The following is a 24693-nucleotide window of genomic DNA, read 5'->3' as shown; positions in this document are numbered from 1 at the left end:
TTTAAAATGATAAAATGTTGGGGAATATCGTCTTAACATAGGTAAATGTTCGTCCGAACATTCTTAGTACGCTGAGCGCTAATTCGTTAGCTGGACTTTAAGCTAAAATTAACCTAAATATATATGTTTAGAATTGAATGATTTTTTAATATGTGCTACATTTAAGTGTATACTTTAATTTAAAATGATAAAATTTTGGGGAATATCGTCACAACATAGGTAAATGTTTGTCCGAACATTATTAGGACGCTGAGAACAAATTCGTTAGCTAGACTTTAGGCTAAAATTAACCTAAATATATATGTTTAGAATTGAATGACTTTTTAATATGTTGTACATTCAAGTGTATACTTTAATTTAAAATGATAAAATTTTGGGGAATATCGTCTTAACATAGGTAAATGTTCGTCCGAACATTCTTAGTACGCTGAGCGCTAATTCGTTAGCTGGACTTTAAGCTAAAATTAACCTAAATATATATGTTTAGATTTTAATGATTTTTTAATATGTTGTACATTCAAGTGTATACTTCAAATTAAAATGATAAAATTTTGGGGAATACCGTCACAACATAGGTAAATGTTTGTCCGAACATTCTTAGTACGCCGAGCGCTGGATTTCAGACTCAAATTTACTTAAGATTTTATGTATATATTATTTTATATGTTATGAATTTAAGTATTTCCTCCCATTTCATTTGTGAAAATGTGCCGGAAAACGTTACAACATGTGTTATATCGTTTAAATTAAGGTATTAACATTTTTAACACAGTTGAGGTCTATTACTGTTGTATTAGATTGTACACAGGTAGGGTAGTGGGGTGTGGAATTCTCCGCCCGCCGTTAGCTGGCGATAGCTGTCTTCACGATCGTTTTGGTTGAGGAGGTTATTATTTATGTTCGTCTGTTGAGGAATGAGGAGTTGGAGGTAAAAGTTTGCATTCCTTCAGATTTTGAATAATTATTAAGTTAGTCTAGATTTGTGACTGAGTTATTTTACTTTTTATTTCTGAATAGTTGTATAGGCTATTTACTATTATGTCCGGAAAACCTAGATTGGGAGAGTTATTTCCAGACTTCTCTGCGGAAACAACAGTTGGAAAGATAAACTTCCACGAATGGTTAGGAAACTCGTAAGTACTAATTTAACAAACTATACATAAGTTAAGGTTATTACTACAAACATCATGAAATCGTTAGGTGTTTGCGCGGTTAGAGTAAACCTTCACAACCCAAATAGCCTAGGCCTATGCCTCATAAGTTAAGTTAAAGTTAGGGTAGGTCTCCAAAGCTCAATTACTATTTCAGTCATTCGTTATCTACAAAATTACAGTAGGCCAATGTCAACAGGCAATAGAATAGCCCAATGTAATTTCTGGAAGAACTTATCGTCTAACGTGTTATTTTTTTAGAATTTAAATAAGTTTTAGCCTAGGCCTTGAGTTTAATGGAAAAAAGATTGGTTTAACAGCGGTCCACTCATAGATTTTTGATGAAAAAACCTTCCAAAGAATAACATTTAAAAAAGAAACACTTCTAAAATAAGCCCACCAGTATTTTTAAAGCCTCCAAAAATTAAAAGTTTTCAGATTTCATGCTCAATGGAGTTGTTCCAATGATGGATTGAAGGATTGTTTTAACTTAAGTGGCTGAGGCAGAGTAACTTAGTACCTATCTACTTAAATAGCCACGCCTTTTAACTTAACTGAGTCATGGAAAAAGATAAAAAAAGGTAGGCTACTTACGGTAATTAATTTGATTTTAAGTGACCATGTGAATCTATAACTTATTTATTTATGATCACCAGAAACTAGATTTTTAGCTAAAAAATAATAACTTCTAAGGCTAAGTTAACGGAACTAAATACAGCTCTTGAAAGTTTTGTTTACCTACTTTTGTAAATCTACTGATTAGAGGCCTATTTGATACAAAATTTCTTCACCTGCATAATAATGAGACATAGGCTACCTAATGTACGGTACTATGTTGAGGATGTGAGCTTTGTTACAAGTTTTGGAATAGACTAAGCACGGAATAGGTTTAATCTATGGTTTGGTGCAGTAGGTGAATTAATGGCAGTTCAGGTAAAAGGGGGAAAGGATTTTTACTTTGATGTAACTTAGGCCTATCTCATCTCATTTGCCAACCAAGCCAGACTATTATGGGTGTGGTTCAGCAAATGTTCAAGATTTGTGGTCAAATTCACTACAATTATGGTCCATCCCATCCAAAAAAAACCTCGAGAGTAACCGTCGATTTCAACGGGTTTCCCCTAGTATTTTAATGAAAATCCAATCAGACACATGGAAATTCGCTAGTTCCATAGCTAACATAGCGTTGGAGAGTGTTATTTTTATTTCTGTCGTCTTCAAATCTAGATCTGTAGCCTAAACACAAAATTAATTTCTTAAAATAATCAACCAGTTGCTTTCTGAACTTAATCCATAACACAAACACGGTAGCTTATGAGATCCATATTGTCTGCTCCATTCTATTTCCTTTTTCTATGCTGGACCATCTAGGCCTAAACTTACTTAAGTGCCACGGTGGACAGTTTCTATTGTCTTGCTTGTTTTTCATTTAGAATTTTGCTTGGGTTTCTGTTAACTCGGATTTTAGTTTAACTGGGAGCGGTTGAAAGAGATTTTACAGTATATAGGCTACTAAATTAATCAATCGAGACATAAGTTATGGTTGTAGTATCGTACACACATAAGCTTGTTATGGGATTAACTGAGAAGCGTAAGAACTTGTTGTTACTGTAATCCAAGGAGCTTAGGCCTATTTCTACTTGCTATCTTTAGTATCCAATTTACTTGCTGATACCTTCACTAGGGTATCTAATAAGTTAGTCAAAGCTAATACTTATATATCATATAAGCTCTCATATTGATGTCTTAAAATAGCTATATTGTGTTTTAAGAGAGCAAAGAATGTCGAGAGCTGTATTTATTTACTGAACACCAACGGCAAACACCATTTTACATTGAGTAAGCTACAGATAGGAAAATATTATGAAAATTTAGCTGTCAATTACAGAGGTGCTGAAAACAATCTTTAAAACTAATTAATAGCCTACATGGCAAAAACAATGGATATTGATGTTACAAAAAAATATAACAATATATAGAAATAACAATAACAAAATATAACAATGACTATAGGCTAGGTATATCAATAACAAGAATACAAACAAAATATATCACTGTAGTTGGCTGCATGAAGCATATTAAGCTGAGTGCAGCCATACATTTTGAGAGCGGCAATGACTGCTCGTAATACACAACAGATTTTTTGAAAAGGTTTGATGGGAAAATTACCATTAAAAATCTAAATTTCAAAAACATGAAAAACGCCTGGAGATACCATGAATTAGTACCGTACCTACTAACCTACATACCAAATTTCATCAAAATCGGACTACAGGTGTAGTCCGTAGCTCTGTACACATCCACACATACAGACACACATCACTTTGGTTCAGGGAGACCCAAAACGGATATATCTAGGCCTACTCAAAACTCAAACTGGAAAATTTTGACAATACAAGACTTTCTCCATACGGTATAGGTACTGTAGGCCTACTATGTATAAGGGAGAAAGTAAAAATTGGGTTTTCCAATTTATGAACATTAAAAACCTTTATTAGCCTTCCTGCCTAAGAAAAACTATAACTGATCTATTTCTGAACCAATAAATAAAACTTTATTTCCGAATTCTTTCAGATGGGGTATATTATTTTCCCACCCAGCAGACTACACGCCCGTGTGCACTACAGAGCTTGGGAAGGCTGCTCGACTCGTTCCACAGTTCCAAAAAAGAAATGTCAAAGTTATTGCTTTGTCTTGCAACAGTGTTAACTCACACAAAGGTTGGATTGAGGTATGTACTTTTTGTTTCAAACCCAAAATTGGTTGAGATGAAATACAAAAATTAAGGAAATGTAACACAATCTAGTATAAGGTTCATCTTGCATCAGGGTGAAACATGTGTATTCTAAGACCTTCAATAACTCTAGAAAAGATTTATATTTTTAGAAATTTAAGAAAAATTTGCACAAATATTTTTGCAGACTAATGTGTTGTTTGTTTTGTACTGTGCCACAGCTCAATTAATCTGAATTTTCCGACAGTTATTTAAAAGGCAGCAACTTACTTATGAACATATTTTATGCTTAATAAATGCAGGGTGGGTGTAGATAGAATTGAATGAGATACAGTAGACTCCCTCTTTCCCAGTTAAGACATCACCTAAAACCCTTTAACACTCGTAAACTATCCAAACGGTTTAATCCAAGCTTTTTTACTGACTGAAATCAGCAGAGCTGTCTTTGAGCGAGCGTAATTCATTATTTTCAAATTATGGTCAGCTGGGTCCAATTTTTATGTATCAAAAGCTACTAGGTACATTTTTTCTCAGAATAAAACTGACAAACCTCTGTTTTGTAGCCGAGCATCGTTCAGCTAACCACTATGTGCTAATCAATCTTGTTTACTAATAGAGTGTGTGACTTTGGTTCCCGAATCAAATCCTGCCAAATCACCAATGGATTTGAGCTAAGTGATAAAGCCGCAACCCCTAGGTCTAGCCTGAAGTAATGTGAAAAAACTATCCCAGGCTAGAGCCAATGCCTATACATGCATACCATGGAAAAAAAGTTATATTATACTATGTGCCCAATTTTGAAAAATGACACGTAGCCCCCTTTAACTGTTACACCACTATATTTTTCAGGATATTAAGAGCTACTCGATGATTCAAGGAGATGCTTTTCCATACCCGATCATTGACGACGAAAGCAGAGACCTGGCTGTCCGGTTTGACATGATAGATCCTGCAGAGAAGGACAAGGATGGGCTGCCGTTGACTTGCCGAGCAGTCTTCATCATAGATCCCAACAAGGTGTTGAGGCTTTACTTCATGTATCCAGCAACAACTGGCAGAAACTTTGAGTAAGTGAAGGATTTCTGCCTCTAATCTTGAGTGGGAGGAAGTACACTTTGGCACAAGAAAAAAATAACACTTACACAAAAGTTTGAATATTTTACTGTCACAGTATTTTCAACCAGGGAAAGTTTGAGTTAGGAACTGTTATATTCAAATGGTGGTTTCAGGAAGTTGATGTTGGCAAATTTGCCTCAAACACATTTTACTACACTTGTTCACGCTGTATCTTACCTACAATAACCCATGTATGAAATCATAAGTAAGATACAACCAATACGACATTATTATTATTAATTGACCAAATACTGTAACATAAATTCTCTATAATCTCCAATTAATTAATAATCCTGGTTACCTTGTTAGATTGAAACCTAGCTGAATGTACCAGTTTTGTGTTTAGTGTGTTTTTTCTTTTGTTTTTCTTATTTTTGTGCCAGAATGGACTTTTTGAGATCCATGTATGCCTGCTTCCTAACAAAAATCGCTAAAACCCAGGCTCCATAACATTGCCACGTCTAAAAGGTTATTTGGTTTTGGGCTGAAACTAAAATCCTGCAAAGTAAACACAGTAGACCTCCAACGGTCCTAATTGCCGATAATCTGAATGGCATACAGCAATAATAATTTTAAAAACGTACAACCACAGTAATAAGAATCGTTTAAGAAGGTCTCTCTTGCCGTCATGTACACATTTTCATCGTCTCCCACAGTCGCAGAAACATTATTATCAGCTTCCGTGATGGCGGAAAAATTTATCCTAAGGTCGTAGACATGATTGTTTCACGCGGTCATGGAAATTCAACATCATTTATCACGATTGCAGGATTCAGACAATAATCTTGTTTCATGAACCTTATGGGATACGGTCTCAATTCTGTAAACTTATATTTTGTACTTAATGGTACCTAATAATAAACTTAAAACAGGCTTCTTTCTAAAATTAGTTTGTGTGAGTAGTTTGCTTCAATACATTTTAGATTTGTGCCGGACAGAATTAAATTTTAACTCTTTAAGGCATGGTCTTGGTAATGATTTAGTCAACTGAGCTTTAAATTTAGTATTCATATATTTGAGTGAGCAATGGGTTACCAAACGTAGGTACTAAAATAGGCCTACAGTGTATATGTTCTCGTCTCACATTCAAGTTTTATTTTTTCATTGTACTCTTTGTCCTATTCTTTTTTCCTAAAAGTTTATTTGAATTGTGATCAATATAATTTACTATGTATTTAAGTTGATTAGCCTACCCTTAACTTTTTAAGTGAATGTCAACCTTGAAGTTAAAATGTTTGATTTCAGTGAAATTCTGCGTGTTCTGGATTCTCTTCAACTGACAGACAAGTACAAAGTGGCCACCCCGGCAGACTGGAAGGTAATTTTTCCATATGATCACAGAGAAGTAAGGTACAGAGGAAACATTCAATGGTATGAGTGGTGTCTTGCGCTAGCCGCTGGTGTCTAGGAGAAAGTCTAACAGGTCCCCCTCGCCCTAATGTACTTCAAGCTCACGGTGGAGGAAAGCTCTGTGCCCTGTGCGATAGGAATTTCGCACAGTGCTTGTCACTCTTGCTCTTCATAAGTATATTTCCGACACAACTTGAGCTGAAAGCGCACTGTGGTTCCATTAGCGAGTTTCCTTAGTACCTTACTTCTTTGCAATATGATTAACCAAAAGCTCTATTTTAAACTGTCGAGATATTAAAAAAATCTTTTGTCAAGAAAGGCTAGGTAATGAATTTAATTTGTAATTGAATGTGGGTGGTTTTGCAGGGAATATACGACATGTTATCGGATGAAATATTAGTTTGATCGATACATATATTGTATCAGATATCTGTTTTTACGGATATAGTATCGATCGTCGTATGTATTGAATATGAAAATTTTAAGCTATGGGGTCTTTAAAAAAACAATTTTTAATCTTTAGACTGTTCTACGACAGTTTAGTTTAGTTTACAACAATATCAAACAATGTAACATTTATGTAGCCTTGTTAAGGAGATAAATTCAAAGACGTTAAATTTTAGATGGGTACACTTTTTCTTAAGTTTATAAACAAATCAAATTTTGTAAATGATATATTGTTTGGCATTATCATAAACTGCACTGATCTAAACTAACCGAACGCCACAGCGCTCTGTAAAAGAGTGGTAGGCCCTCTTTGGCCTCTACTTGAAGGGACCAAAAAATTACAAAACTTCAATATTTATTATATTCTTTTAATTAATATTTATATAAAATAATAAATAACATCCGATAATATATGCTTAACTTAGTTTACCCTTGAATGCTTATAGGAAAATTTATCATTCAGTTATACTTCGTTATGACTTGAATCTGAGAATATTTAGCTAAGGCAGTAAAAGTGTGAGCTAAAAATTATTGGTTATTTGTTATGACTTTAACAGTTTGTAGCTTGAAACATATCAATCAAAGCATGGATTACCAGATTTATCAAAAATTCATGGTCCCCACAGTCATCAACAGGTAAAATCTATTTGACATTGCCAAAGAAGTGTCAACCAAAGTCAGTTACTGTAAACCACCCTTTTTTCAGTCACAGTGTGATTTGTGTGTGTTTTTAACTGTTAATCTGTTTCTTTTCCTCCTAATATACTCCCAATTCAAGTGATTCACCCTTTCAAATTTATCTTCATTATTTTGAAATGATGTGGTGGAATGTAAAAATATGTCAATTAGGAAATTAATTAATACATATTTACTTATGGTGGAGTAAAATAGTTTTTACAGTTGTTGCCCAAGCTGAAAATAGTGTGCTTCATATCCCTCACACTAACAAACAGTTATAGAACAAAATTTTAACTAAACCTTTGCTTTCATGTCTCACAATATGATATACCACAAAATTTCCAATAATTTTTCCTAGTCCTAAAACATCAATTATCATCACATTATACACAGTATCAAAATGTAATATTAAGATAAGCGTATTCTGCAATGATTCAATACAGTTGTTCTTACTGCAACCTTAACTATGGGGTTTGCTTATACACTAATTCCAACTTGATATATGACTTGTCTATAACATAATATATAACTTCTTAATTTTGAGCAAAAAATGTTTAATAGAAAAATAAATGTTAGTGAATGATAAAACCCTTTTAACTATCATTATTTTGTTTCAGCAAGGGCAAGAAGTTATGGTGTTGCCCACAGTAAGTGAAGAAGAAGCCAAATCGTTGTTTCCGAATGGAATTTCAACAGTTTTAGTCCCTTCAGGAAAGAAATATCTCCGGGAAACACCACAGCCAGTGGAGTAAGAAGTCTTTTTCTTCAGTGATCTCAGCATTTATAATTATTGAATATTATTCTTAAATTCCATTTTACAATGGATAAAGTCTTACGACTCTTGTTTTTTTGCAACTACTCTGTTTAGTTTCAGGAGTTTATTTTCATTAAGTGAAATTTTTTTAAATTTTTCCTTAAAACCTTAAAACAAAGTTGTACTGTGTTACCTACTAAGGAAGAAGTAAGTGCCTACCATTTGTATGTTTAAGATACTTGTTTGTAATAAATATGTTATTTATGTAAATTAATAAAATAATAACAATTTAGTATTGTAAAATTGTATATTTAATTTATTACCTACTACCTTTCATTGTTATGTTAAAATGCTTATCACATTTATTAAGCATATTTTTAAGGGTATGTAAGGCACTTAGAAGGATCGGCCCCCTTAATGTTCGTGTTTTTTGTTTGCTAACATAAAAATCTTAGAATTAGAAGAAATCTTTGTGGTACGCTTTCAGGATCTACTGAGTAAAAGATGTATTAATGAAATCAAATGACCATAGAAGATCAGTTTTATAAATGTCTTTTACCTAAAAAATTGTGGAAGGTTTAATCCAGGTTAAGTGAACATGTGAATTCACTTAATTTTATTGTAGCCATATGTCACAATGGTGATAAGAGCTTAGAAAAGATAACAATAGATAAATCCATAAGTGAAGTTTGTTGTAAAAATCCAATAAAGAAAAGATAAATATTTTGTAATAACCTAGATCATGTTTATATTAATTTTGTGAATGGGAAAGATAAAACATGCAAGTGGGTCAAAACAAAAATACCCTACTGCAGAGAACCTATGGCATGGTACCTCAGTTAGCATTGAAGTCTTTCTATTCGGGTTTGAATTCCGTATGTGCAATCCATGTCAGCTTAGTACTTAGCTACAGCTGTCAACTTAGCTTGTAGAGAACACATTTTTTGTTCATTTTTAAATTAGAAGACATATAGGTAATGTAGACAATATCATGGCTTAACCCATATCACAGAAAACATACTACTATAACCCAGAATGCCAACTGAATGGCAAAACACTGCTTTTTACCATGCGGTTGGCATTCTGGGTTATAGTAGTATATTTTCTGTGCCCATATCTAAAAAAAATTGACGTAACAAAAGTGAAAATGATTTTTCCTACATTCCTGACAAAGTGGGCTTCCTTGCACTGATTATAGCTTTGCCGCACAGTTTTTACTTCGTCGCACACCAGTATTCCAACCAAACAATACAAAACAACAAGGTTTTGTTATGTTGTAATCCGTCCGTGTACACTTGGAAATAATTCAAACTTAAAGACACTACGACTACGATCAGCTGGAGCAGTTGTTTCTCATTTCATTCAAGTTTGGATTCAACCTAACCTAAAACATGTTTACTGTTTGAAAGACTAATTATAATTTCTGTAGTAATTATAATAGTAACTGTAGAAAATAGTTACATGTGTAACTGGCACTTTGCTGCATGCGGCTCGTGCAAAATGTTTCTTGAGTGCAGCAAAGGCCATTTGTGCTTGTGTTACACATTATATTTTTCCTACAGTCAATATAAATAGTTATTCTGTCATCATTTGTGAACAGAATGACGCCATTTACAGCTCTGTAGCTGACGTGTACGCTTTGTGTAAGAAAATAATTTAAATTATTGAATCTCCATGCATGCGATATGAGGTCGGTGGTACGTTTTTTTGACCATGAGAAACATACAATACCGACATTCATCAGATGAGTGAAGGTTAAGTAAATTTTGTATGTAGGTTTCTAGTGGTAAAAAATGTATCACTGGCATTAGGGAGTAAAAATGGCTGTGAAAACCTTTTATTGGTTCTTTGTTGTGTAGGTTCTAGGAAAGCTGCAACCCCCCAAATTTCCCTATTAGCCCAAGGATTCGGAAATAATAAATCACACATGAGAACAAAACATTAATTTACTTCAAACACATGTAAAACAAACAAAAGAAAATTTTTTTCATACCTTAAGGGCCACTATTCAAAACCATGATTTATCATGGCCACTATTCAAAACCATGATTTATCATGGCCATTATTCAATACCGTGATTTATCATGGCCACTATTCAAAACCATTATTTATGATGGTACATTCAGTTTTGAAACACAAAAAAGAATGAACTTTACCTCAAGATTAAATTTCTGCACTATCCCCTCTGAGCTAATTTAGGCCTAGATCTATAATCTAAGAAAAGAAAGTTAAAGTCTTCATCGTCAAAGTCATCTTCTCTTACATAGTCCATCAGAATTGCCGGCACTGCATAATTGGAAGAGGCCATTATAGAATTGATAAAAGAGGGATTCAGAGGCTCCACACTGCAGTCTGCCAACACTACGCTGTACCTCCTTCCGTCAGTGTACAATCCCTTTTCTTCTCCGAAAGAAGCCTATAGGTACAATAAACAAGTGTTACTAAAACATTTACACTCTTTCAATGAGTGTTAGGCTATTCCCTACAAAAACAATTAATGATTGTTACCACACTATAAACTAAATACAAAATCAAATAATGTTTACATCACAAGATTTGTTTGTTCTTTGATGTGTTATACTCGTATTATTAGCTAGCTGCCACTCTGTTTTATGCACAGACAAAGCAATTCCAGGTACAGGAGACTCTTGACAATTCGAAATTGGTGGGTCAAGCAAATCAATTTGAATTATTAAGAGTTTGATTTATTGGGAAAAAATAAACCATTCAACAGTTATACTGCACAACTTCTGACTGGGCTGCACCACTTTCTACTGCCGCGATCACTTCTTTTTTTCCGCAATCGAAAGGGGTTTGTATTTATGATTAGGTTCCATGACAAAACAACAAATAATTTAGCTTCGGCCACGGTTCTGCACAACATAAGGCTTCAATGAAACAGAACTTAAAATACGTTCATTGTGCATGACGAGTAATCTCGACACTGCCGACACGCGACGAGTATACTCACTCGTCAAAGTACCCTTAACAAACTATTGTTCCAATGCTAGCCACTGCCGTGAGACGTTGTTTCAGTTGCCGCTTAGTGTTCCAGTGTTATACTTCAATCTGCTATAATTGGTTTTCAGATCAGACTATTTTATTGGTGGTAGGGAATGTTAAAAATGCATTGTGGGTTATTATAGTGTGGGGTTTAGGCTTGGATCTAATGACATGCAATAGAAAACGATAATGAAAGTACTGTAATCATTGTTTAAGGAACCTAACCTCAAAATTGTGCTTGACCGCAAACACCGTCAACCAGACAGTACCTATTGCTCTAACTAAACATCAAAACGTCCAAAACTACAGTGGAACAGAATTTTAGTTTTCTGTTATAACATGAAGGGAGCCCTGACTTTGAATGTTTTGCTGACGAGAGTGTTTTGGGGACGAAACTTTGAATTACTGCGTGTTCTAAATTGGCCTGCCTTTTATTTGGACTTTGAAATACCGAGTGTAGGCCTATCAAAATACATGGTAAAAAATTGAAAAATTGAGAGAATCTCTAAGGAGTGAGCTTTTATTTTGAATTATCGAAAGTTGTGATTTATTGAGTATTTGAATTACCAAGAGTGAACTGTATTGTAGTTTGTAATTAAATCGGTTTATCATTATTTAGGCAGTGTTGTTTTTTTGTGATCATTGGGGAAGCCACTACAGATAATTATTGTAATGATTGTAATACTATGTTTATTTCTTACTAGCTGTGTACCCGTTCTACGCATGGGGATCTTTTAGTATTCAGTTGAAACCTTCATATATAAAAACAGCAGTTGGTTTGCATATTTTCAGATATGCTGGCCAAACTATTGTACATAGCTTAATTTTATGTTGTTTGTTGTTGTTCCGGATCGGTATGACAATAAAATTCAATAAAAGGTTAAATTACCTGTGACCGCCAGTCGATCCTAATGTACCCTATTACAGGAGATGCATTTCGGCAAAATTAAATCGCCATCATCAGTCTTAATATAAGGTTTTGAGCTTCCCCAGGTGTGTCTGTGAGTTTTTGAAACACATACACGCACTATACACTACACATGACGAATAAAACATAAATACACGGTATGCCTACTTTTATTTTTACTATGGACATGTAAGACGCACGTCGGTCGTGTGCCGATTCTCGACTGAAAAATGCTCATTCAAAAAATGTCAGTTTCCCAGCCATATACAACACTGATTCAAGGTCTTTTTCCCGGTTGTCAAAACTCAAGAACAATCTTATACACAAAGACTCTCTATTTTCATTTAGGGATACCCTACAAATTATTGCACTGGCAATTAATTAAATCCGTTATGTAAGGAAAAACGTTTTTAATCTTACTTGGTTTGGATTTGCTTTCAAAACGCGATCTGAAATGGTTGCGGTATTTGTAAACAACATTCAATGTAAACATATCAGTGACAGCTAGAAGAAATAATCTTGATTCGAACAGCTGTTCGTTATTTCATAGATGAATATGTGATAAACATTGGGAAAACTTTACAAAAATTTGCATAAAATTGGGTTTTTAAACGTCCGTCATTTTATTTACAAAGTAGTGACGCCATATTTTAATGGCTAAAGACAATCTCGCCAATCCAGTGAATACATTAAAACGATTCGGAACTTGATAGGTACTCTCGTTTTTCAGGAGAAGGCCACGTAAAATGGCTCTCGGCCTGTTACAGACAGGAAGACAGGCAGACAGACAGAAATAGAGATGAGACTTGTTTCGGTTTCTTTAATGTATTAAACGTAAAAATAACTGAAAAGTTTATGATTCTGAGCAATGTACAGACAAAACTATAATTTTATTTATATAGATGCTGTATAATATTTATTGTTATACCATCGCAAGCGAAGCCGCAGGTACAAGCTAGTGTTTAGTAATTACTTTATAGATGTTGTAGATAGCTGACAATTGACAAATCAACAGTGTAAATTTAACAAGAGTTTTTTAAACTAGGGTATTCAAGTGCACTCCAATCGATGATAAGTAAAATGGAAGGAATTATTGGTCCACTTAAGAATAAAATGTCAAGCAACCAACCAGCTTGACTGCAGCAGCGACTACCTGCAGCAGCGCTATCACGGTTATTATTAGGTACCCCCTCGTATACAATATACCACACATTAATTGTTTTAACTGTACAGAAGAAATAGAATTTTACCTTAACACTTAAACGTTTTGCTACCGGTACTTCATCATCAGTCTGTGTTATATCGTAGATCATGTTGATAACTTCATCTTCCCACTCTTGGTCATCCGGGTCTTGGTATAAAAACTTCACTCCAAACAAAAAGCATTCTATGATCTGTAGAAAGGTTTAATGTATTTTTTAGTCATTTTACAGTGTATAACAATGAAAAACTAATACTCATTGAATCTGACTAAATAATGGTAATTTTTACTTTCTCGGCCATACCACAGTATATGGAGAAAGTAATTGTTTTCCTCAAAATTTTCATAACTCGAGTTTGAGTTATGAGTGGATATATCCGTTTTGGGTCCCCCTGGAACCAAAAATAATTTAGATAATTTAATATTTCCCATAATTTAGATTTTTAATTGTGATTGTCTCTTAAAAACTTATAGAATAGCAAAAAATTGTATTTTCTTAAAAATGACCAAAACCATTTTCACAAAAATGTTGCATGTTATAGCCCTTTAAATTCTTTAAAAAATTGTATAGCATTCATTGCTGTAAGAATTTTGGTTTAAAAGTTATTGTAACATATGTTATTTTCTCATTTAAAAACCATAAAATAACAAAAATTGGATTTTTGAAAAAGAAAAAAAACGGTTTTGATTACATTTTTTTTTACTGTCCTTATTGCTTTAAACAAAATAGTGCAACTACCCGCTGCTGTAAAAATTACGGCTCAAAAATTATTGCAGCTTTAGTTATTTTACCTATTACTACTTACCCATGATAAAGGTTGTTAATCAAGCTAATGGGAGAAAGTAAGAGCCAGATTGCTGATACCGTTTATTCTATGTTCGTTCTATGGTGAACTTGTATACAGAGAGTAACCCACCAGTTACGTTACATTGAAAGGTGTTGAAAATATTTACCTGGAATGGTAACTGAGTGATGAATTTGTCAGGAATCGGCAACACATGGCTCCAAGGTACGACCTCTGTGTCACCGAAATCCACAAAGAACAACTCCACAGTATCTTCAGTTGGCTTGCCCCTAACCAGGGCTCGATTCCACCTGAGGGGTTAAAAATTACACCTCAAACTGAATTTCAACAGGAACAAGGTAAAATGATTTTCTGGCACAAATACAAAAAAATTCAAAATTAATACAATTTTTGTACCAACAAAAAATTATAAAATATCTGATAGTCGCTACAAAGGGTCAATTGACAAAACATCGCTTGAATCATCTGAATATTTCATACTTTCTCTTAAAAGCAAAATTATCTCTTTTACTACATAGTTTGGCAATGCACATGTACTTGCATGTTTCATAAACAGCAAGTTATCTCTAATAAATAGCATTGTTAGAAAACTAATCAAAAAACAAAACAATACAAATTTTTAACATACAGTAGAACCCCTCATATCCGGCCACCATGGGACCAAGCCCCTGGCGGGATAGCGATTTGGCTGGATAAACCAACCAACTATGAAAATGAAAATAATTCATACCTAATAATATTTAATCAATGCATGCTGTCAAAAGTATCATTTAAGTCTATTCTAGGATTATTTTTAGAAGAATTAACATGTTCGTAGAAATAAAAAAAAATTATTTATTTGTAAGTTAAAGTTGTAAAGGAATGAACATACGAGTATTGAGATTTCAGGTAACAAAAACTATTAGGCTAAATAATGGAAGTAAAAATTACAATAAATCGGCAATGAAGATTTTTAGGACCTAAATAGTAAATACATTTCTACTCAACTTTCTTATCTATTTTGTGAAATAATACAAAAGATTAATTTCCCAATCCCCATGTGTAATTATCAACCAACTGTTTAGAGGTTAGGCTTAGCTCAACTGAGTTTAGTGAAACAGTAAAATGTATTTAAACAAACAGATAAATAGTTTAGCTCAGACAAGTCGCAAAGACTAGTGCTTGCGTCTAAACATCTGTAAGCTTTGAGAAAAACATTTTGATATTGGCTTCCTGGAAGTGGCCTGATAAACAGAGGACCGGTAAAACCAAGGCCAGATATCAGGGGTTCTACTAAGTTTACCCAGTCCATGCAAAAAGGAAATTATGTTACGGATATTCTTCAGTGAATGATCAATTTAAACTTTGTGATAAATTTGTATAATGATTTTATGAAGTCACAAATTAAAACAACGTCCATCTAGATGGAATTAAACTTTCATACTAATTAGAATTATCAGCTCATCTCAAGACTATTAACATCCAAAACAAGGGTTATACTCTTTCTGTAGGTATTCAGGTGGGTACTACAGTTGACCCCCTCTTAACCGACCTCTCATTAACCATTAACCAATAATCGGATTATTCACCCTTGCTTGTAAAATGTTACAGTTTGTTTTATCCGACCTTGTTTAGTGGGCAGTTCGGTTTAACTGCTGGGGGAATCGACAATAAGTATGGGGGGACTGACGCGCAAGCGAGTTGCAGGCTCCCTTAGCACAGCGTGTCTCAACGCAGACTGAGCCACAGAAAACATACTACTATAACCCAGAATGCCAACCGCATGGTAAAAAGCATTAAGTGTTTTGAGAGAGCTTTGCCTGTCAATCGTAAGCAGCGCCACCAGCGTTGCCATTCACTCAGCATAGCAACGCTGGTGGCGCTGCTTACGATTGACAGGCAAAGCTCTCTCAAAACACTTAATGCTTTTTACCATGCAGTTGGCATTCTGGGTTACAGTAGTATGTTTTCTGTGACTGAGCTCAGCGGCGTACTGAATTACCATTGCCTACCATGACCCAAGCGTCAGCGGCCCGAACTACATCGTCAAAATCGGTACCGACTAATAGTATAGCGGTGGGCTCTCTAGTTACGTTTATACTCAATGGTGCTGTATAAAATAGATTGGTTTTTATGCCGCACCAAGACGCTTGTAAATAACAGCATTTTTATTTATTTATACATAGACATTACTAAATTGAAATCTGTTTCTAAAACGTTTTTTGAAACACAAGTTTTTATATCTTCTTGATACACTAATGTCTTCTTTTATTTTTATTTGTTACATGTTACATTTGTATAACATTGGAAACATTTGTATAACAAATTGACTTGTCCTATTTCTGTACAAACAGATCAATGGAAATAAAATATTCTTATTCTTAAACCTCCCTACTGTTTGTCGGAACAATGTTGGTAAGTTTGGCTGAAAAATATTCAGGCATCATTGGGAACAAAGTTTGCATAAGTTTGGCTGAAAAATATTCAGGCATCATTGGGAACAAAGTTTGCATTGATGTCCATCCCAAAGAGCTTCGTTTACTCAATAATTTTAATATTTGACTCATCAGTTGTTTTACGGTTCTAAAAATATTAAAGTAAGATGTTTAACTTTATTAAATGGTAAAATACCACTTACTCCTCACTTTCTGATGGTTTCCCCAAACAACAATCACCTTCTTCGAGCATCATGTGACAATTAGAAGGCTGTTTTTGAATACTTGCATGTTTTTGAATCTCTTTCATCAGTCTCTCCAAGCTGAAATAAGAATTGCACATTCATTTAGGTCCACAGACAGCAGAGGAAGCTAACTACCACACAAATACGTAGGTATAGTACATAAAACTATAGGTTTCAGTATTTTTTTGTTTTAGTAGGCCTATAGTAGTTGTAGTGCCTAACTACTTACCTGTATATAAATCTTTATTTAACAGATGATATTTTTTTGTTTACTAATTCATTCAATTATTATTGTTCACTTTATCTTTTTACTAAATATACATATTTTTACTCTTGTCTAGCATTTGTGAATTTACAACTTCAGTAGTCTTTTGTTAAACTAGGAAAATGCAAGAAGTAATTCTTAAGAATAATTTTGTCTATATAAACTTCACTGAAATGAAAGTTTGATCATTATACAAATAAATATAATAAAATATTGTAATACCCTGCATAAATAAATATTTACAGGGTGTCCAATAAGTACAAACAACTTATAAAAAAGTTAATGGGTAAAAATAAAATGAAAATAAAGAATATCATAACACTTTTTTCCTAAATGGCCTCGTTAGCGAGATTTTTGTTTCGTATGTATTATTTTATTTCTTAAAAACTACTTAAGGTATTAGGTACTTTCCTGTTAAAGGGAACATTCATTATTATTGATGATATTTTTAAACATCGATATTATATATTTTGATCTGATATCGATCGATATTAACAAATTGAAACATATCAGATGACAACTACGATAAATAAATGTTGTTCAATACCAACGAACAATTAAAAGAAACAAAACTTCTAAGCTAACGTTACTAACCAACGAATCTTGCTGTAAGTCAACATTTTAAAATTCCGTTTGATATTCTCCACAAGTCTTTTCTGTTATAAAATGAAATTTTGAAAAGGAAAACTTACTTTGTTATTTAAATATTAAAGATACCGGTATTAAAACAGAAGAAATGGATCGTAAAGGAAAATCAAAAATATTGATATATCGAACAAAACCATTGATAATAATTAATGTTCCCTTTAACAGAAAAGTACCTAATTGAATGTACAAATTTTAAAGAGTAAAAAGCAATTTCAGTGTATCTCTAGAGTGTATTGGATTTGATCAGTCTAAACAATAGACCTATACTGAGTGTTAATAAACTATGGATCTAGACAGAACTCTTTAACTCCGACTAAAAGACGTACTTGTCGTAAAACTTGCTTAGTCGTAAGAAGATTGCTTCAGGACCTTCCACTACAATGACGTGAACGTCCTCCACCTCATCCATTGGCAGCCAGGCCCACTGTGGAGAAGGCTGTTCAACTCTCTTCAGCACCATCTGTTCTTCTTGAGCTGCAACAAGTGTCATGACTTTCACGAAAATCTTGGATACAACAAAATCTTAGCTATATAACACAACGTTCTACAGTACCTATATTTCTATTATTATCATCAGATCAAAACTGATAAAAGCATCGATAGTCAAAGATAAAACAAATGGATTAAATTATAAGAATTGATTTAAATGTGCTAAGGATAAAGTTAAACCTCATGTTTTATCAGATTATATTTAGGCCTACATCAAATTATTCCTAATTTGTCTGGTAAACTACCGGTAAATCACTTTTCATCTGCTAATTGCTTCTGATTTTGGTGAAAAAAAAATTAATCGACTGATCTTAGTGGGCTATTTTTGTGTGGCCTAAATAGAAATCTGTTTGACTGTACGGTACATATTTGTCTACTAATGCCTTCTTAAGTGTAGAATGAATGGAATGATAGCTTCATTATCAACTAATATAAAAAGTTTTTCTGGTCAGGATCGTTTAATATAAAAGCCCAATCTGCCAAATGATCAAAGACAGATGGGCCAAGTAGTCTATCATATCAGCAAAAAACTAGTGACTTTTCTCCAGATCGAACCAGCAGCATTCAGATTACGAGGCAACTATTTCCACTCACCTAACTTACTCAGGTAAAAAATACACCTTACAGATTAGCAATAAAATACCCCCGCCGCAGCAAACCTGCCGACTAAGCGAATTTCCATTTGTCTTAATTGATTTTCAATAAAATATATTTTAATAACATTAGGTTTAACGAGTACCTAGGTTTGCTGCTACAAGGAAACTAATAAAGTGTGTTTTTTTGTAAAATATTGATAGCTTAGTACAAAATAAATAAATTTGATCAAAATACAAAATATATCCATAAACAAGCAAACTACAACATTTGACAATATTCTCCATAAGAATAACATGGGAATTTTAAATTTACAATTTTTTTAATTTTCTCCGTTACTATTAACCGAACAAAAATACTTTTATATACTAAATTAATTGTTTTTTTAAGCTCTTTAAAAAGGTCTAAAGAGAAATTGGGAAATTTTGTGTTTTGAGGGTCAAAAGTGAGAAAAACCTATTTTTACCCCATAAAACCCCCCGTAAAGCCCCGTTCCCATGGTCCGATCATGCTGGTTCGCAAACTCATTCAAGTTTATCCCGCTTTACACCTTTAAACCAAATTTCATCAAAATCGGACAAAAATTACTCAACTTATCGCGTTCACGGACGTATATATATATAAGTCTATATATACATATATAAAAATTTGAACGAATGGTGTTTTTGGCCTCTGGGGACATCAAAATGAAAAAGTAAATCGGTCCCGGGTCTAGGTCTTACCATGCCACCTACGGTAATAGCTACTTCCCTATAGGGAAATTCGCTAAAAACAAAGCATTCCAAGGTCCTCCAGTGATGGTCAAGTCTAATCAGAGATGTGGACAAGACTAAGTTAATTTGCGATGGATTGTTAGCCTAAGTCAATGCCAAACCAAGGGCGGTCCCAGGGGGGGTCACGGGGCCGTGAAACCCCAACCCAAAATATTGTTTATATATAGATTAACTATTATACTAGGGGAACCTTACCAGTAATAATTTTTATTGCAAATTGTTCTACCAAATTCATTGTAGTCTTTACAATTGCGGCAAACGAAAGGAATAATTACAAACTCTGACCTAAAAGTTCAAATATTTTTTGAACGTTATGAAAAGTAGGGGAGATCGGCAGACAGATGCTTTCAGCCACACACGGCAACGACAGTGTGCGATGCTGGCGTTCAACGTTCCGCCGCATTCTTCTTCTTCATTTAATTTTTTGGCATTTTATAAATTATCATTCATTTTTGGAAAACTTGAATTGGGTATTGGACAAAGAAAAGAAGTTGTATCAATAATCAACGCTTGAAAGGTAGGCCTACAGTAGACTCCCTCTTATCCGGACAAATTTTAACCAGACATCGGTTTCACCAGATTAAACTCAGGGGAAATGACATCTCTTTAGCATGAGAATTAATGCAACGAGATAAAAGCACGAGAATTAACATGCGTTTTAAATATTGTTATATGTGTAACAAAACGGCACGGAGGCAGCTGGACACTACTAAATCAGGAAAATAGGGGGCCCAGGATAGCTCAGCCCAGGGGTTCGTGACGGCTCTCGCTGGCCCTTATCAAATAATATTCATATTTAGAGCACCTGATATCACTAAAAAATATCACAACCCAATTGGTACCGTATGTTGCTAGCCACGAAACAAAAGCAAAATAAAAGGGTAGGCTAGTGTCTCAGACTTAGATGCGGACTTAGAGTGACAGATTTTATTCCCGGTATAACCACAAAAACATTTCACAAAAACTTTATACTTACAAAACTTTAGTAGCGCGAGCGTTGTCCCCTTGTAAAATGCCACTGGCGTGGAAAAAATTGAGAACACTGAGAATCAATTCTTCAGGCGGTAGTAGTGACGGCAACGGGCAACTTTAGTTGGGTAGTGTAGATTAACTGTTGCTTACTGTGCAGGTATAATGCATTTAAAATATTTAGTGGGTTCTATATTAAAAATCAATGTCAACATTAGAAAGTAAATATTCTGTTATACAATAAAATGGATTTTTGATGAGCCACTCAAACATTTTTGACTTAAACCTATTAAAAGGAACCAGTTTGGCTGCCAGACCTAATTTATTAAAAAACCGTATACAATTTCCCATGATATTCTTATAAAAAAGTTAATGGCTATCGGCATTAAAGGTAAAGCCTTAAATTGGGTAGCATCTTATTTGAAAGACAGGAAACAAATTGTTAGTGTCAGGTATTCTGGGCAAGATGGTTTAAGTCGCCATTATCGATCGGCCACCTCATCTCCTGTAAACACCGGTGTACCGCAAGGTTCCAACCTAGGCCCTGTACTGTTCTTGCTGTTCGTGAACGACCTACCTGAATCTGTCTCAATAGGAAAGATTTGGCTATTTGCAGACGATGTTAGCCACCTGGTGCAGGACAGAGACGAACAGATGCTTAGGCACAAAGCTCAAGATGGGTTAAACCAAATGAACAATTGGTGTAAGGACAACAAGCTGATTTTAAATAAAGGAAAAACCAAAGCTCTTCAATTCCACAACAGGAAAATCCCAGATAACTCACCATTACTCAAACTTGAAGGCACCAGTATCAAAATTGACAATCACATAAAGTATTTAGGCCTAACCATCAGTGACAATCTTAAATGGCAGGATCAGATCCAACAAATTTCGCCCAGATTAACAGCTGTGTGCCATATGGTCCGTAGGCTTAAGTCAATTGTTGATAATGATGTTTTAATGAAAATTTACTTTGGTTGCTTTCAAAGTATTGTCAACTACGGAATCTTATTCTGGGGAAACAGTCCTCTCGCAAGCAGAATACTACTTCTTCAAAAAAGAATAATAAGAACAATTTATAATGCTCCATACCTTGCCCATTGTAAAACCCTTTTTGTTGAAGCAAAAGTCCTTACGGTGCCAGCAATATTTATTTTGGAATCTGCACTAATAGTTAAGAAGAACCCGAACACGTTTCCACAAAACAATACAATTCACAACTACTCAACAAGGCAAAAAAACAACATTCATCTAAATCAAGTCAACTCAAGTTTAGTAAAGGACGGACCAAAGTTTTTATCAAGCTTAATCTACAACTTGATCCCTCTAAATATAAAAAGCATTGAAGATCAAGATGAATTCAAGAGGAAATTTAAAGAATATCTATTGAAGAGGCCATATTATTCTGTTGAAGAATATTTAAAAGAAAAATAGGCCAAAAAAACTGACGACCACGGCGCAGCTGCGCTACCAGTGGGAGATCACCAAGTATCAAGTAAGTATCAAGTAATTTATTTTATGGCAGTTATGTGTTTTGGCCAATCTATGGGCAGGGATTTCTAGATTGGATTTGCCTCTTGTATTGTAAGAGTGTATACTATCTCTACAAGTGAATTGATGTAGATATTCAATGGTTCAATATAGGGCCTACAAAAATATATTAATGGTACTAATGTCCGCCCATTTATTGCGCAATTGCAGGGTTTTATTAAAATGTATGTATTAGAAACTTAAAAACAATGTAAAGTATAGGCCTACTGTTTTATATATCATTTTGTTTGGGAAATTATGGGCTTCAATGTAATATATATAAAACATTTTCGTACAAAAAAAAAATTTCAACAATTTTTCTGGGGTAACATTTTTCAAAAATTATATAAAATAAATGAAAAAAATTTATGTTTGCGCTCAATAAATTTTTATAATTTATAAGTCTAGACAAATATTTTAAAATAGCCACTTTGTTCTAAATTTAATAAGGTTACAAAAATATAATAATATAGGCCCAAGGAAGTAAATTTGCAAATAAATAATGGGTGAAAAACAGATTTCGTACATTTGGCATTAGCGAAGAATGCATAGCCAAACCACAGCTAGGAATCTGGCTGATAATTTACATCAATATCACTATCTACTTCTTCAGGATCATCAACCAGCCCTTCAAAATCACTTAAATCTTCTTATAATGCACCACGTATAAGTTTATCACTACTTTTTATTTTTAACACTAAAACAATGATAATCGTAATAAAACACATCAGTGATCGGTGCGAGGTTAACCAAGTTGTTTACAAATACACACGTCAGCTGTCTGCTACAATATTTTTGGAACTAAAATGAAAAGCGTCTAGAAACAGACATCAGGAGAAAGCTTAGAATCTGCTGAAAACAACGATACCAATCTCGATCAAGTTCAATCTGATTCAGTTAGTCCCAGAGCCTTCCCCGTAAACGATGTTGGTGTGTCGCAAAAGCGACGCATAACACCACGGCGGGTGTGTTGTGCGCCGATTATGCAACGCTTAACACTCGGAGGGTTAACAATTGAAGAGGCTAACCTCAAGTTACCTAGGGCAAATACTTGAAGTTAGGGTAACTTACTTGTCTTCCGTATCTGTTGGCACAAACACCTGAATGGAAATATCGATTAGGCTATTCGATTGGTTCATTCAATATAAGTTAGATCGCTATTTTCATTCGGTTGTTTATGTCAACAGATACGGAAATCTACCCTCAAGTTACTTAATGATTAATAAAACTTACCGTGCTGTAATGAATAACTTAGGCCTAGGCTAATATAAAAATTGAAATTTCTTGTAAATAATAGTGCTTTCAAATATTGACTTTTGTGATTATTAATGTGGATAAAGGAAAATTTCTAAGCTTATGAATGACAAAAAGTACAAAAACAAAACTAAGTAGCCTTTTAAGTTAGGCCTATAGCCTACTATGTTAGCCTCTTAAATTGGTGTGTAGGCTTAAGTTGCTCAAATACGGTACCTAAACAAATTTTTTAAGTTACTTTTTGTATCAAGGTAGGCTAATTTATAGACTAACTTAATCCTTTAACTTTATTAGATGATAACAAAGTTGTGCAAGGCCTACTGCCTAGTACTTGAGTGTGAGGAAAATTTGCATAGGCTAGGCTTGGCTATTATTATAAAAGACAGGACATGACATAACCTACAAAAGATGTTTTAAGCTCATGCGTTGAAGATTAGACCAGCATCACGATGTAGTTTTAAACATTAAATGAAAACATGAACCGGCCAATAAAATAAGTAAGAAGTATAACATAACAACCACACAAAATAATTGCAACTAGCTTAACTTAGAAACTTACAGGTCATTCTTGCGCTTTTAATTTCTTCCAAAATGAAAATACCGGCACCGGCAATGGATTGCGGATTGGAAATCCGGCAATTCAATCAAAACAAAATCCAACCAACTCAACTCAACTCGACTGCAACTCCACGACCTTCTAGTCGAAGGGGGAGGTGCAGCTGTCGCGCATGCGTACAAGCACTGCTATGCTGTCACTGTTATTTGCACAGTTAGCATTGTTAGCAATAGTAAACTTTTGGTTCCGTTCCACGGCCACCGTGTAACCGTTATAGCTGTTTGCAGGTTTGTAAAGTTCTCCAAACCACAGGCTGAGGCTGGCACTAAAGCCGTGAAGCATAGGTCTCTTTCTAGCTAGGGCTAGGCTAGAATTATATTGCTAACCATTTTAGTGGTGGATTTTATTATTATTTTCGTTTAGGCCTATTATTACCATAGACAATAAGAATTCTTTTTGTCTATGATATTACTTGCTAATAGTAATTAGGATGTGTTGGTTTACATTTTTACACCCTTTAAAGCTTAAATCCTCAAAGCTATCCGCTAATCTGTGAGAATGTTAAAATGTAGGCCTAGGTCAAAAAGAGGCCTAGCCAAAAACTAGGCTAGAAATTATGGCTATCAGATCCGCATTCTCATCTAAAGTAAAGTAAGAGTAGGTACATAGGCCTACCTACACAAATAAGATTTAAAATACAAACTAAAATACTAAGCTCGATTATCGTTGGCAAAAAGGCAGCATTTAACTTGGCCTATTTAAAAGTTTTTGTGCTTTATAGATGTGTATTGCCGTACCCACTAGCTGTT

At 34.2% G+C, this 24693-nt stretch overlaps 2 protein-coding genes across 4 annotated transcripts; one reads left to right on the top strand and one right to left on the bottom strand.

The window, feature by feature from the left end:
* Positions 1–867: 867 nt before the first annotated feature.
* LOC128999838 (peroxiredoxin-6) lies at positions 868–8513 on the top strand. 2 transcript variants are annotated; one of them, XM_054426543.1, is made up of 5 exons: positions 868–928; positions 3726–3882; positions 4735–4952; positions 6247–6319; positions 8094–8513. In XM_054426543.1, exons 1-5 carry the CDS (start codon positions 915–917, stop codon positions 8226–8228), a joined length of 597 nt encoding a protein of 198 aa, XP_054282518.1. In that variant the 5' UTR covers positions 868–914; the 3' UTR covers positions 8229–8513. The 2 variants fall into 2 exon arrangements, with proteins under 2 accessions (XP_054282518.1, XP_054282517.1); XM_054426542.1 differs by having other exon boundaries at positions 895–1133; positions 8094–8509.
* A 1645-nt stretch (positions 8514–10158) lies between these two features.
* On the bottom strand, positions 10159–24012 carry LOC129000107 (tudor domain-containing protein 1-like). 2 transcript variants are annotated; one of them, XM_054427004.1, is made up of 7 exons: positions 23888–24012; positions 20552–20696; positions 18046–18193; positions 16765–16884; positions 14296–14437; positions 13391–13534; positions 10159–10646 (listed from the first exon to the last, which is right to left on the bottom strand). In XM_054427004.1, the coding sequence occupies exons 3-7, from the start codon at positions 18177–18179 to the stop codon at positions 10407–10409; spliced, it is 780 nt and encodes a 259-aa protein (XP_054282979.1). In that variant the 5' UTR covers positions 18180–18193; positions 20552–20696; positions 23888–24012; the 3' UTR covers positions 10159–10406. The 2 variants fall into 2 exon arrangements, with proteins under 2 accessions (XP_054282979.1, XP_054282978.1); XM_054427003.1 differs by lacking the exon at positions 20552–20696.
* Between the last annotated feature and the right edge of the window lie 681 nt (positions 24013–24693).

Source organism: Macrosteles quadrilineatus, unplaced genomic scaffold (genome assembly GCF_028750875.1).
Source record: "Macrosteles quadrilineatus isolate MER2022 unplaced genomic scaffold, UCM_ALF_1.0 Scaffold_8__2_contigs__length_117827958, whole genome shotgun sequence".
Classification (NCBI taxonomy): Eukaryota; Metazoa; Arthropoda; class Insecta; order Hemiptera; family Cicadellidae; genus Macrosteles; species Macrosteles quadrilineatus.
The sequence above is the reverse complement of the archived record's forward strand: the minus strand, read 5'-3'. Positions and strand labels throughout refer to the sequence as shown.

Coding starts and splice junctions, on each gene's coding strand:
- LOC129000107 (XM_054427003.1), bottom strand. Junction 16,885..18,045: donor CTAAGCAAGTTTTACGACAA/GTACGTCTTTTA, acceptor TTCTTATTTCAG/CTTGGAGAGACTGATGAAAG. Junction 13,535..14,295: donor TCACTCAGTTACCATTCCAG/GTAAATATTTTC, acceptor ACCTTTCTACAG/ATCATAGAATGCTTTTTGTT.
- LOC128999838 (XM_054426542.1), top strand. CDS start 1,039: ATGTCCGGAAAACCTAGATTGGGAGAGTTATTTCCAGACTTCTCTGCG. Junction 1,134..3,725: donor CACGAATGGTTAGGAAACTC/GTAAGTACTAAT, acceptor GAATTCTTTCAG/ATGGGGTATATTATTTTCCC. Junction 3,883..4,734: donor CACACAAAGGTTGGATTGAG/GTATGTACTTTT, acceptor TATATTTTTCAG/GATATTAAGAGCTACTCGAT.